This window comes from Drosophila tropicalis, unplaced genomic scaffold (assembly GCF_018151085.1).
Source record: "Drosophila tropicalis isolate 14030-0801.00 unplaced genomic scaffold, ASM1815108v1 contig_845, whole genome shotgun sequence".
Classification (NCBI taxonomy): Eukaryota; Metazoa; Arthropoda; class Insecta; order Diptera; family Drosophilidae; genus Drosophila; species Drosophila tropicalis.
This window is the reverse complement of record NW_027173338.1, coordinates 8,600,627-8,616,264: the sequence shown is the minus strand read 5'-3', so window position 1 is coordinate 8,616,264 and position 15,638 is coordinate 8,600,627. Positions and strand designations below refer to the sequence as shown.

Sequence of the window (15,638 nt, the reverse complement as noted above, 5' to 3'; positions counted from 1 at the left end):
GTTGACCTCATCGAAAATCCACAAAGCAACCAAAAAACCAAATAAAAACAATAGTCTACATAAATAAATAAATGTATGTACATGTAAAATTGTTAAACAATCATCAAAATGTAATGAATACGTATATAGTATGTATAACCGAAAATAAAAACAGATATATACATACACACATACAAACAAGACATATATTTAGACGAAGACCCAAAGAAAATTCCCGATTATAAATATTATATTTTGTAGATTTTTAGTGAATTAGTGAGAAAATGTCAAACATATATCTACTATATATATATATATATACACACATATTTAACCCACATAAGCGAGACAAACATTCGATATGCCACTATTCTATATGGATGTCGGGATAAGTCGGAAGGATACAGAGAGAGAGAATGGGAAAGCTTTAAGAAAAACTAGAACTGTTGGACGGAAACTTTTATACAAAAAAAAAAACAACCAACCAAACAAATAATCCAAAAACCCTGTAAAAGTATTTAACAAGTTGGGCTCACAATATTTAAACTCAGCAACTGAAGAAAAAAATCTAAAAAAAAAAAACTTAAATCGAAAAACACAACAACTAAATACAAAAAACAAAAGAGTAATTAACAACTAAATTATAAAAATAAACATAAATGGCACCCAAAAACCAAAACCCCAAATCTCTTAATATTTAAATGCATGCGTTGATAACAACAAAATAAAAAAATAAACAAAAAGCGATAAAGTAAATTAAAAAATTAGACTAAAGAAAAAAGAAAGAAGAAAAAATCAGTGTTTCCCTAATTCCAAAAAGTATTTCTGCGCATTTAAGCAAAAAACAAACAAACATTATGAAAACCAAAGATAAATTGTTCAAACTTTTGTTTAAACTAAGCAAAGATAAATGACAAACAAAGCAAAAAACTAAAAAATTGCAAATGAGTGGCAAGCATTTTAAAATAAGCTTAGCAAATACACACATATATATACACACATATATATACATATATATATGAGTAAATTAAACCCGATAATATGGAATATTAATAACTATTACTATTATGTATTTGTGCAACAACAAAGCATTGTGAATTAGTATTAAACGTAAATAAAAAGTGACAACAACAAAGTATGTAAATGATTGCAAAACTGATTACCAACAGGACAATATTATTAAATGGGCGAAAGTGGGTGGGGCAAATGTTTAAAGCAAAGTTAATGATTAAACAACTCCCTTTAGTGAGCGGAAATGGAAAATGTTGACTAACTTTTTTTTATTTTACTCACTTATTTCTTCATTTAGTAACTTAATTGTCAATTGACTTAGTAGATTAGAGTAAATTATTTCTTTTGAATATTGAATCGATAATATGGCAATATGGATATGGAAGCAAAGTGTACTCCAAGATGATTCGACTACAGGAGATACGAGGACCTTGGAAAACAAAAAATGTCAGTGTAGAACTAATCAAGAGAGTCAATGAGTTAACAGTGAGTGAAAGACGTGGATAAGGACTTAGTCACTTGACTATGTAAATGAATCCGTTTACCTAAGTGAACTCGTTCATCAAAATGCTCTAAGGTATATATAAACAAAATCTGAATATAGAAGGCACTCAGTAGTATTATATATCAGAAACAAATAAAATTAGTAATTTTTAATATCCCCTGGCCCATCACAGAAAGTCATAATAAATGTCGATACAACAGTAAGAAATTGCCTGAAATTGTTTTATAGATTTGTAATTGACTTGATAGACTTATGAAGGAAAGATTGCCTTAGGAGAGGCATAGTGCTTGAACCCTTCAGAAATTAAACCATCTTGCCAAGAACCTAATAAGATGAACCAAATTTGTTAAACTTGAAACCATTATATTTTAAAAACCAGTCCTTTTTGAGGTAAGTTAATCTTTAGTTGATAATAAATAATAAATTGAATTGTGTGGAAAAACATTTTCTTATTTACTTAGTTTTTTAAATAGGTATCTTTATTTAATTATAAGTCATTATTTCACAAATGTCAATAAAATATGTTTTTTTTACGATTTCTAATTTCTTACATATACAAAAATCTATTTGTCGTTCTATTTCTTTCTTTTATAATTGATTTCAGTTAAGTTTTCTTTCTTTCCTTTTTTTCCTTTTGCTTTTCTTTGTTTATTTATATAATTAGTAACATAATTTGGTGTACGGCGACTTAAACATTAATACGATACAAAAACGAGAAAAAGAACTTTGCAAATTGATTTTTCTCAGGTTTTAATTACAATAATATTATAATCACTTTTCTTCATTCAATATTTTGTGTAATTTATACAATTTCTTCAGTGTCGCAAAACAAAAAAAAAATATTTAATTTTATATCACGTACTTAGACAAAAACAAAAATGAAAAAAAGTTACAGATTTAGCCAGTATAATAAATTAGAAAATTGAAAATCAGTATTAAGGGAAGAAGGAGCAAATAAAATTGGAAAAAATGGGAGAACTATAATAAAAGGTGGAATCACTTGCTTCGATCGGATCATCTAAGAGAGCTTCAAGTAGGAAGGTGGCGAACATTTCTTGCGCAAGAACTTGATTATATACAGGGGTAGACAGGAAACTAAAGTGATGAGTGAGACTTTCCAGAGGAAGTCGTACGACCAGATAAATTCCCAATCTGAAGAGTCAATGAAAGGAAATGAAAACAAGTTAGAGACAAATAGAAAGGGTTATCTCAGTTGAACTTACCGAAATATTCATGCAACACTGCCAATGAAATGAGATAGAGGGCCAAGCTGAAAAGCTCTGCCAGCACCATGAGTCTACAAGAGGCAATTCGAAAATATATTTAGAGAAAAGATTGTAATCCAATTTTTATGAATCCTCTTACCTATGCCAAGTCCGTATCGTAAGGGCCACCATTATCAGCTCCGTCATAATCAGAGCCGAGAAACTGATGGCTACAATATGTATAAACTCATCGACGAACAGAATCAGGGCTCCATACATAATGACACCGCCTTGGTATATGCTTATCAAAACCCAAATAAAGAAGGTCTTATAGCTGAGACTTCGACCCTTGGATAGATCCTTGTATAATTCCGGATATGTGACAGCTGTCTCCGATGTAATATCCTGATCCAAGACCAATGAGAAGACCGGAAACATGGTGTACAACGTGGAATATCCGACCATGAGGAAACCCTGATACAACGCTACCGAGCTGAGGTAGAATACAGCCGAAAATACAGCCTGAAGTGTGGTAATGATAAGTCCACGATGTATAACAAATTGCGAGAGGGCCGCGGAACGTTTGTAGCTGCGTCGCCCGTGTATTAACAACAATTTGGCAATGTGCGAAAACTGAGGAATGCTAAAGTCTCCCGCCAATGAGGCCTGTCGTCCCTCACGGCCCTCAATCCCAACACCAGCATCAGCCTGTTGAATCATGCTAACATCGTTGCCGCCATCGCCAACAGCACAGGTTCGCTTGCGTGTATGCTTCTGTATGAGTGCCACCACCTGGGCCTTTTGAGTGGGCGAGCATCGGCAACAGACCACAGCTGGCGAGGCGGTGGCCAGTTCAAGGAATTCGGGACGATAATACTGCAGGCAAACCTCAAGCGATTCACCAGATATAACTAGGGCATGACCCTGTTTTCGTCTAAACTGATTTAATTCCTGATGTGCATCGGTACGTGTTTTTACAGACCTCAGGACATGGAGTCCTTGATTGCGACCAATTAATTGTGAAGATTTAGCAATGCAACAGGCTGTCTCCAGTTTATCGCCCGTCAGCATCCAGACACGGACACCGGCGTTCCGTAAAAGCTCTAAAGTTGGACGCACATTCTCCTGCAGACGATCCTCGACACCAGTTAGGCAAAGCAATTCCATTTCCCTTTCCAGGGACTCTGTCACGGCAGCCACTTTGGCAACACGATCTGTGATGCTGAGACGAGCGGCATTATAGCGCATCTCAAAGTCCGAATACTGCTCCTCCGTTAGCACCTTTTTGGCCACAACCAAAGTGCGTAGACCCTCGCGAGCCATGTTTCCAGATTCCTCACTTAGCCAATCATTGTATTGGACAATGGTAGACATAACTACATCAGCTCCTTTCAGATAGAAGGTAATCTGTCCAGATTTGCTCTCTCTCACAATAATGCCCATGCGCTTGCTCTCGCTGGTGAAAGGAAACAGTTGAAGGATCTGATACTGCAGTAGAATATCATCTGAAAAAAGAGGAACAGTTTAAATTTCAATTCTCTCTAAAAAAAAGAACCTTTGAACTGTTTTACTCACTCTCGTCGCTAGGAGTTTTTACTTGTAGCGTCATGGTATTGAGATCCCGAGCAATAAGCGTCAATCCAACTTGCTCTGTCCACTTGACCAAGGCTATTTCATCTGGTGAGGCAGCCTGATATTGATGTTCAGTGTCTGTACTGCCGGGAGCCTCAATATTTATCACAGATTTTGTTGGTGAATTATTGCCGCCCGTAACTGTCGATGCCGTCGACACTGAACGATTATCCTCCTCATCGCTAACAGGTGTTACATTGTGGCACAAAGCCAATGCGCGGACAGCCTCCCATTCCCGCCAACCCTCTGGACGACGCATCCGATTGCCGGCAAACATCATTGGTGGCTTATGATCTGCACTTCCGCTGCTAGAGCTGGATGCATTACCCTGCTGCTGCTGCTGTTGTAGCAATGTGCCCGACAATTTTTGTATTATCTGACCAATGTGATGAAATGTGTCTGCATCATGGGACACAATACCCAAATGGATTTTCTTAAAGACCATCTCATTTTGTGTCAATGTTCCTGTCTTATCAGTCAGCACGTATGATATTCTGCCCAATTCCTCGGGAATTGTGGTCGATCGCACTACAGTGCCTTGTATATTGGAATCGTTTTGCATTTGCCAAGAGTAGAAGGCTTTACCCATATCGAGATTCACACGCAAACTGATTGGTATAATGTATGAGAAGAGCAGAACAAAGCGGAACATGTAACGATACCAAGGACCACCGAAACCCTTTAGTAGCATCATCACAAGCGACAGGCCAAGCACAGCAAAGAAAAGAACCTATAAGAATACAAATATAATTATTATCTCTCCAAGTTTCTTATCAGTCTTCATTGCTTACCTTAGTTAAGCCATTTATCTCCATATCAAGTAAGCCTACTTTTGATCTTGGCTGAGAATTATTCATTACGCTGCGTGTCTCACAGCCCGTATAGATGACTATGCCAGTTGCTGTGCCAGCTGCCACGACTGTGTTGGCCCAGAGAGTATTCTCCACACTTAGTCCAGTGTCTTCACTGCCATCAGTCACACAGAATGTGGCTATAAAGCTGTGTATATCATTTTGTGGCTTCTCCACATAGAAACTAGCATCGATGCTGTGTAGTTCGGCATCCCTATTCAGTTTCTGGGTATACGGCACAGCCAGTCGAGGTTTCCAATCAGTCTCTCCATCCAATTGATCAGTTCGAACGAAAACCGAGCCACTGCGATCACTAGTTCGCAATAGAATCAAATCAGCTGGAACACGTTCATTCTTCTCCACAATTATGACATCGCCGACCTTTAGTTTGGAACTGGGTACCAGCTCATAGCCATTGCCATTCGTAGCCGAGAGACGTTTGTATTTCTGTGAGTTCACCTCATGATCCCGCTGATGCCGACGCAAATCATCGACTGCCTCTCGACATATGGTGACCATTAGAACAAAACCCAATGGTCCCCAGTATGTATACGGATAGCCAATTCGTATATCGGGGACAAATTGCGACAGTGCCATCAGCAGGAAGTAGAGATTAAGAAAGAAACGAAATTGCTCGAAAAGTACCAAAGGCAGGAACGTAATGAAGTTGTACTTCTGATTTCGTATCTCGTTCGGTGGAAACTTCTCCGTATTCACACGTCCCATGTGGACAGTGCGAGCACGGAGTTCGCGAGGCCGGAACCATTTGCGCCAGCAACTAAAAACAAAATTTAAGAATAATAATAAATTAGATTACCAACTAACGATAACAGTTTCTGTTTAATCTTAACTCTAACTATAATATTTCCTACACCGTAGTTAACTAATTACCGGATGCTATTTTAATGCATATAACAAACGAAATGCCTAAAATATGTTTCTTATGCCCTTTAATCCGCATTGGCTTTCCGTTGAACGGCACTGAAACCAATCCAAAACAAGTACATAAATATTTTTACACACAATTACATTAGTATACATTTTATTAACAGCCCAACAACAAAAGATTCTCAACAATAGGAACAGAAAAATTAATATTCCAATCACAAATCTTGTAGAATTCCCTTTAAGGAACTGTCGACCTTGGAAAAATAATCAATAATAAAAACTTGAAAAAGAAAACAAACAAAAGTGAAAACTCGCAGACTGAACTAAGCTAACTGTAACTGCATACATCATGCAAATGTGTGTGTGTGTGTATGTGCGGGAGTGAAAGAGCAAAAGCAAGCCCCCAAAAATAATTACGCCCCCAACTTATTGTGAGGGTGTACATATACAGAGAAATGTACATTTGCAACTACTGATAAAGCTTATATGAACTGTCTACACTCCTCTCCGCACCACTCCCCCCTGCGAACAAGGGGATGGTGATTTTCTCGACGCGTCGCTTAAATTGATGATTCACCTGAATAGAAACCAGCGATTTTGCTGGCGATTCAATAACGGTATATTCTCCCGTGTCATCGGCGTTGCAGCTGCCGAATTCTGCGAGGTGGCATCATCCATTATTAATGAATTTGCAATTGTTGTTGTTATAATTTATAAACTTTTCTTTGTTGTGTTTATGGGTATTTGGAGCAGCAGCTGCTGCTTCTGCTGTTTTGGCTTTCTTAGCCTGTTTGTTCTCGTTTAATTGATTTTCTTTCTTGTCGTTTGGATTTCACATATTCATTTTTCACGTGGCACATTGCACACACTTCACTTGCACCTGGGCATTCGCTTTATTATTTATTATTAATATATTATTTTGTAATACAAATAAAAATGGAAAAATTCTGATGCACTTTAAAAAAATGTTGGAGAAACTGCGCATGAATGTGTGAGTGTGACCAGATCTTCATGGATCTGTTAAAGTGCTGTTAACGCACTGTTAAGCAATGACAGTGCTGCCAGTCTCCCGCTTGAATAAATTGTGAACAAATTTAAAATTGGAAATTTTTATAAATTTATGTATAATGTATTTGGAAAACTTTAGCTGCTTTAAATGAAAATGGCATTCCTTTGACGACTCTGCTATCTTTTCATCCTTCTTTAAATGTTCAACCCAATGTTGCCACATTTTTTAAAGCGAAAAAACGTTATTTTTATGTTTAAAATATTCTCTCTGGACTGGTTATGGAAATTTATGATCCATTTTGTGTTGAGTGCGCAACTTCTTAACCGACTTTTAGCATTAAGGCGTTAATTAAATAAGCTTTTGTTATTTCGCTGCTGCTGCTGCTACTTAGATCAGCGATATAACAACGTCTTCTCTTAAACTGTTTGCTGCTCTCTGTGAAACCAGTTTCATAGTATGGATGGGAAGCTCAGCTCTTCCTTCCACAATCGTTTTGTCAATAAGACAATAAAAAGTTAACATCATTTGATATTATGATCTCATAAGAAAAAGTTGCTAAAAAGCGTAAAATAAAAGAAAAGAATTCTCCAAAATAAGAAAGAAAGTTCAATGGACTTTACAAACCGCAAGAATTTCTTTTGTAAAGATTGAGCCCAGACAAGAGACGAAAACAAAATTTGTTTTTGCTCTTTGCAATTAGCTCACCTGACCTGACCCTGGAGGGATGAGTCACCCCTATCCCCGCCCTTCTCTGCCAACCAGCTTGTCCTGGTTTTGCGCTGCACTTCAAAAGGCAAAATGCCGACACTATTGTTGTTGTTGCTTTGAAAATTGCTTAGTCAAGAGTTTTTATTTATTTTTGCCTTATAGAGAATTCAGTTTAGAAGTTCTCGGAAATTTACATACATACAACCAGATACAAACATACATACATGGCACAATAAAAGCTGCACAAAAATTGCATTCGTTGCATTTGTTTTCTATATCTAATGTGATGAAATGACTCGCAAAAATCGTTAAGAAGATTTTTTTCAGCCTTTTATATGAGATCACATTGAGTAAATATTTTATGTATATAGTAAAAACACGACTAAATGCACGTTCCCATTCATTTACACAAAAAATAATGAATGTTTTCTCATTTCTCAGAGTATTCTCTATGAGACAGTATCCATTATCTTTATTATCATTTTATCTAGATTTATGAGTGAAATCTGTCAGCCATGTGACTAACAAAGAGATTGTGTCCAGTTAGAGTAGAGTATTGGACAACTAATGATTTGTTAATAATTATAATTGCCATACACAGTAATTATCCTATTGATATTAATCAAGTAGATATTCAATTTAGAAGGGGAAAGTAAATATGCCACAACTATGATCCTAATTTATGTAACTTAGTTAACAAGATTAAGTTAATATCTATATACGCATATATGTATATGTACATATAGATAAACTAGAGAAACTTTATTTAAAAAGTATCACAACGAGAAATCGCTTATAAACCTTTACTGCCGATAACCCTCTTATTTATTTAATTTTAGGAGTATTACAAAATAGTTTTCGTAGAAAATTTAAGCTAAAATTCCGCAAACTATTCAATAAAACAAGGACATTTTGCTTCTCATGATACATATATGACTATTGATATATGACTATTGACAAAACAAACATCATTATTAATTTGATAGAGTTGAAGAGTTCTATAAATATTCTATGACAATTGTTAGCAATGGGCGACAGTTTTCTTCGAAGGTTCCCATCACTCCTTTGCATACAAAGCAAGCGTCAATGGCAACGCCTAATGTGATTATTATCATTCTTCTCTTTCTTTGTCAGTTTTTTTTTACGTTATAGTTGTTGTTGTTGTGCCTATTGTTTGTAGTCATAGTGAAAACAGTTAGAACAATTCACGCCCGCATTCTATTACCCACGGATTCACCGATGTACACCACACCACCCGTCCCGCCCTTCGCTTACCATTTACTTGGCCAATTCGGGTTAATAAGCAACGAAGTAAGAGATAAGTAAATTCGGGTTAAATTCTTCTTCCAACTTCCAACTTTATATGTAGTACATAGGGAAAAGATTTTAGCTCTAATTCAAGTTTTCTGAGAAGCGAGAGAATGATTTAAAAAAAACATTTGAAACAAAAGAAAATCCATCTTTTTTTACCCTAAAACCCCCGAAACGCTTTACTTTGTAATATGTCCTTAAGTTGAAATTTTATCGTTTCTTTATTAATTTAACCAATTTTCGACTTTTGCCAAATTTTAAAAACATCGCTTTTCTAACCTTTTAACCAAGAACAACCACTTCGGGTTAACGTCCTAGTTTTTTCTGCTTATTTTTGAATTTAAACAAACAAATTAAGAAACGTTGGGATATTTATTTTGTTGGCTCTGCTACCTGTTGGCAATAGTTTGGACGTAATTCAAAATGATTTTTCATAAGATTCAACCAAAAAATTGTTTTTGAGCGAGGGCAAACTGCAAAATATGTCAAATGACCCCAACAACTGGTTGACAAAATCGATGAAATGGTCACGGACGATTGGGCAGAGAGAAGGTAAACAAGATTGCTAGGCACGTAAACATCTCACGCGAACAAGTGAAAAATATAGTACAACTATTAATTATATACTGGAACCCATTGCCCTCTTTTCGCAAATAGGAAGAAGTTACTCCTGAAATACATATTGGCAGACGGATCAAATTTCATTTTAAACTTTCTATTCTATGATTTTTCAGTGTCAGATATGCAGTGTGTCAGATATGCCATATAGGACCTTGTGATGACGAGATTTTGAAGTTCCAACCCCCATGCCACCACCAGTGGATCCGTTCCTGGTGCTGAGCATTCCAAAGTTGAACGATTGCTCAAGTAAATGGATCGATCTTTAAATATGTTGCTGATGTTTACTGTATAAGTTACTTTTCCATTGCCCCTCGTAGATGTCAACATCTATGCATGTAAATATGTACGTTTTTTTTTTTGTACCGATTTCAAGATATATTTTTAATTTGCTTAATTAGAGGCGTAAAGCAATTGTATGAAAAGCGAAAGAAAACACACTCTCACACACAAGAAGGCAAAAAAAATAAATAAATAAATAATTTAAAAACAACAAAAACAATACCATGCCAATTGGCGACAAAATCGAAATGGAAATCGATAAACGTGACAGAAACCAGACCAGACCAGACCAACCAGAAGCCAATAATACTACGAACAAAAAGGTGGCAAAAGACAGCAAAGGGGAGGGGAGAGGAAGAGAGTTTAGGTTCTGTGTTTACATAGCCCCAGAGCCATGCCTCGGCAGTTCCAGGCAAAAAAATACATAAAGAAAAAAAAATGGAAAATTTCAACAACAATATACGAAATAACGAAATGAGACTATAAATAGTGTGCCACAAACAAGACGTCTCCGTCACCGTCTCCGTCTCCGTCTTCTCTGTCGCCGACATCGTCGTCGTCGGTGTCGTCTTCGTTTTCGGGGTGACAAAGCAACTAAAAAAACACCAAAAACAATAATGAGAGACACTTTTTTTCTCACACTTAAACAGTTTTTCGTAAGACTCACCCACAACTTCTGCCCCCTTTCCTAATACTTCCCCCCTCCCCACATCTTGACTAACTCCTTTTCTTCCATGTTGCCTAAATTTGCATAAGTAATCGATTTTTGTCGTGCGACTCAGCAAAAAAAAAAACCTAAAATTGTTCAAAGAAGTCACCCAAAAAAAAAAAAAAATAAATAAAATTAACCTACCTAAAACCAGTTTATATCTTGTTTAGATATTTTGGTTTTTTTATTTCAAGGTTTCTAAAATCTTACAAACAAGTTCCATCAAAAACGAAAAAAAAAATTGCTGTGTTTTCTTTTGTTGTATTCGTTGTACTATTTTTTCCATGTCAAAAATTGAAAGTTATGTACGTATGTATGTAGGGCCTTATCGAAGAAAAGAGGTCATTTAAAAGTAAAATAAAATTTGAAATATATTAACGCCGACTTTGAAATACCTTTTGCAAACTTTGTAAGAGATTCTGGTGATTCGTTAGTCATTTCTTATTTGAATTCAACTGATAAATTGTCATGACTATGATAAACTATTCGAATTCAGTGAATATATTCTTTTTTTACTATGAGTGTGTCATAAGTTCTGTATGTAAGTCACCAGTTTTTATATCAAATTTGGTGTAGATAGGGCTTATATATTTTAAAATTCTAAGCGATTGTTCTCATTGTCGATTGGCAATTCACGAATATAAATATATATGTACATCTCGTTCAGAGATGCAACAAATAAATAACTTGAATTAAACGCCTCTCTTTGGTTAAGTTGAGAAGAAGAAGGGTATAGTAAATTTAATGTAACTTAGAGGCGGAAGGGTGTGAAATACATATTAATATTAAATCGAACACCTATTATTATATATTTTTCAAAACCATATTTCAAATCAGTTGAAAACAAAAATGACCAAAAAAAGTTTTTCTTTTGCTTCTGCTTGATGTACCTAATCCAAGTAAGTCTTGAAAATATACTCCATGGAGTTAGAAAATGTATGCTGAGCTTTATTAATCAAATATATAGTTAAAATAAGCAAAGTTTTCGACTGACTGTTCACTTTCAGATGGCGTCAAAAAAGCAAAGTATGTAAGCCAGGGAATAACTATAGACAAGTTAGTCATTAAACAAGTGATTAAGGGCGTAAGTGAGCGTGAGTGAACCACAAGTGATTCAGTGAGCAACTGAACAGATGAGTGATCATTATTCATTATTTTCCTATCATTATTGTAAAAACTCAAAAATTTGTTTTCTAAATATTACATAGATAACTGGTACATCTTTATTTTACTTTATTTATTTATATAGTTGTTTAGAGTTTATATAATAGACCTAAGCAAAAGAGTATGAGTAGTAGCCAGATGTTTTCGAAATAATTTAAGTTTCTTATGTTAATCTTAAGTTAATCTTAATTATAATTACTAAAATAATTTCATTCGCTAGTAGGAAACCAATATATAAAGTTTAGAGCTACACATTTTTATCGTACTTTAAATCCATTTCTTTTCAAATTCCTTATGACAAATAAATAATGTTTTCTTGTGAAAAGGGTAAACATTTTTTCCAAGCAATATTATAAATAGATCTTGTGATCCGGTTTTGCTTGACTGTGTCTATAAGAACATCGATGTCGTAAAAGCTATGATAAATGGAATGGATATAATGTTATTTTTGTTTTGTTGTAAATGAAATATCGTATTCTTATTTAATGCCATATCTTTGCAATTGAGTTAGAAATAAGTTGTTTACTTATGGCTAATTTAAACTGATTTGTAACTTTCCAACAAGGTTTCTCTTTTGCCTTTTGGATGGTTTAAATTTAATTTTTTGTTTCAATGTCATTCATTTGCCATATGAAACCCACAGAAACTTTGCCTATCAGTAGACTATTTCTTTGAAGGTTTAGTTACTCCACTCGTAGACGAGCTTCTACTGGGAAAGTGATGATGAGTGGCGACGGAGGTGAGGGTGGAGGCGGAGTTGGAGAAGGCGAAGGCTTTCGGTTTCATTCATTGGTCGTTTGCCTCGAATTGCCGACGCTTTAGTTATATGAGGCACAAAGATTTCGACAGCCCGATTAGAATTGCAAAGCGTCGTGGGGCACCATGTGGCGCATTTTTGTTTTTTGTGAATTGTTTTTGTAGTTGCTGTTGTTGTTGTTGGTGGATGAGGTGGTGAAGCGTTTGCTGATGTGGCCAACGTTGTGGAACCAAATGCGAGCGTTTATTTCCCTATTCCCTCAACCAAATAATTTAAATATGTCGAAATAATTTCCATTACTGCATTAGACAAACAAACAAACAAAGCTCTACTGATAAGCATTTTTTTTGTTTTGTATTTGCGGAATTTCAACTAAATGCCATGCCATGGAAAGATCAATGCTAGATTGCTAATTATTCTATTAAAACGAAAATTCGAAGAAATCCGAAATGTAATTTAAATAAGTCGTAAAATCAGACACAATGTTTTAATTACTTTGCAAAGAGTATCAAGTCAGAAGAGGATGTTTTTAACAGCTGTCATGTGTTTTCTGTGTTTAGTTCATTGAAATAAACTGACAACTGAACAATGCCTACACGTTAAGTTTTACAGAAATTTAATACAAAGTATGCAGTTCTGTTCGAGTTATTGATATGTCTTTACAATGTTTAAACGGTCTTTTCGGATAAATTTAATAAGTGCTTTTATTCATTAAAATGTATTAAAACTTTTGTCATAAAATAGACAAATGGAAAGTTGCAACAAACGACTAAGAATCTACCTAACAATTAAAATATTGAAACCAAATTAAAATTGTAATAGAGACTTTTGCATTTTACTTTTACGAAACGTCTTGAAAGAAAGTAACAACAAATTAAAGTTATTTTTGCAAAAATCTTATTTAAATGTTTAATTAAATAACTTTTGATGTTATTTTGAGGTATTCGATTGTTGGGAGCTGATAGAGATTGTTTAAACTATTATTTTAATCCGACTGTCCAATTTATCAATTGCATACAATTACAATTTGCATACATTTTAATTTGTGCAGGGTATTTTCATGTCAAGCCAATGGACTTAACTTATGCAATTTTGTTTTTATTGACTCACTTGGCTAAACTGCAAGAATTGCATTAAAAGAACAAACGAACAGCTGTTATTTGCACTAGTATAAATAACATAAGTATTTAGATATCATATATGTTTGTATGTACATACATATGTATGTAAAATAAACACACATATTTCTGGTGAGTATTAATTTTTGAGTTATCTCCTATCTAAATTTAAAATTCATTTAAACAAAAATCACACAAACACACACGACATTCCTTTATAGGAATAAATTAGTGGAGTAATAACTCGAATGCCATAGAAAAAAATCACCCATGACATTGCGCATACGCAACGTTGTCATTATGCTCTTTCAATATTTCTCTCATTGTATCCACCCTGTCCGCCTTATCACTGTCAACTCACCTGCAGAGACACATTTTGCACATATTGCTGATGCTGCGACTTTTACTCCTACGCCGATTGTTCTGATAGAAGACCGTTGAGGAACCGTTTTCGGGATCGATTACCGTATTGTGTGTGCCGTTCGTGCCATTCGCACCTAGATCACTGCCCGTTGCATTTATCGTCCCGACTCCTGCGGCACCGTCGGACATGCCCGCGACGCCGCCATCGCCACCCGATGCACGCGTTTGCGTTAGTTGCGCCAGTTTCGCCGTGGTCGTCGCAATATCTCCGCTTGTTTGGCTATTCGAATATTTGGCACGCTCGCGACTCCGCTCATTTCTATAACGTATCTGGCCGGCGGCAGAGCCAAGACTATTGTTGTTGCTGCTATTGCTAGTGCTGCCGCTGCCGAAGAGATTGCCAAGAAAGCTGCCAGCGACGGCGCCAACATCGACGCCGCCGTAACCAGTTGAGCTTTTGCGTTGACGGTTTCGGCTGTGCCACGATGAGGAGGAGGGTGAGGTAGCCGCAGCAGCAGAGGAAGAGTGCGACCTAAGAGAGTGGCCAACATCGCGTATGAGCAATTCCGTTTCAGAGTCCGTTTCGCTCTCTTCATCGAAGTCTTTATAACTGTTATCGGCCATTATTAAGAGAGAACGTGACTAAGCTATCCAAGAGCGACAGAGAGCGAGAAAGGAGTGAGAGAAGAGCACAATTGAGTTTACACAGGTGTTTGTTTTCCTATTTTCTGTTGAATTTGCAATTTCCTACTATAAATAAACTATTCTATATTATTTTTTTTTTTTTTAATAAATGCACATTATTATAATTTAGATTTTCTTCATTTCGCTTAGAAGAGACTTTTAAAGTTTCCAGTTAATTTAGTCACTTTGTTTACTTTTGCCACGTCTTTGCTTTGTTTAAGCAAATACATACACTCTTATTTTTATTATTTATTTATCACACTTTTGTTGGTGCAGTCAACAGTTCTCCCTTATCTCCGAATCCAAAGCCGAAGTACGGGCCAGCACGTTCCGCTGGGGCAATTACTACGTCACTTTTTATGGTATTAGAGATAGAACCGTCGCGGTTTGCTTATCAGGCTAAAACGGTTGCCGGCTACAGCAGCGTATATACCAATTTATCACTATAAAATAGCAATAGCAATATCAATTGGACTTTTTAATTAATCAAAGGCCAAGGCAAGGCCCGGGCCAACTAATACAAACACACACATACACACACACGATACATGCACCTTTGCGGAAATGGTTAAATAAAGTGCACGTAGTTCTTTTGTATTCCTTACATTTCACTTTAACATTGTTGAACTTTCTCACTCATGTTTTAATATTTTAGAGCACAATAAATTTTTGACTAATGTTAAGCACGTTTCCCTTAGCAAAGTTAAAGTTTACGTTTACTTTGAGTTTTTTTTTTTATTTATGATTGGCACAGCTGTTTAACTAGGCGCTTTGTAGCACTGTTTCTTGCGGCCCGTTCACACTCATGCCCCGTTTACACTAACAAGCTTTCAAATGGAAGTAA

General features: G+C 35.7%; 1 protein-coding gene across 2 annotated transcripts; it reads right to left on the bottom strand.

Moving 5' to 3' along the window:
• Window positions 1-1,924: 1,924 nt before the first annotated feature.
• Window positions 1,925-15,498, bottom strand: LOC137580327 (probable phospholipid-transporting ATPase IIB). 2 transcript variants are annotated; one of them, XM_068294319.1, is made up of 7 exons: window positions 15,400-15,498; window positions 14,109-14,757; window positions 5,124-5,961; window positions 4,276-5,062; window positions 2,861-4,205; window positions 2,719-2,792; window positions 1,925-2,647 (listed from the first exon to the last, which is right to left on the bottom strand). In XM_068294319.1, exons 2-7 carry the CDS (start codon window positions 14,732-14,734, stop codon window positions 2,514-2,516), a joined length of 3,804 nt encoding a protein of 1,267 aa, XP_068150420.1. In that variant the 5' UTR covers window positions 14,735-14,757; window positions 15,400-15,498; the 3' UTR covers window positions 1,925-2,513. The 2 variants fall into 2 exon arrangements, with proteins under 2 accessions (XP_068150420.1, XP_068150421.1); XM_068294320.1 differs by lacking the exons at window positions 14,109-14,757; window positions 15,400-15,498 and adding an exon at window positions 6,649-7,062.
• Window positions 15,499-15,638: the final 140 nt, after the last annotated feature.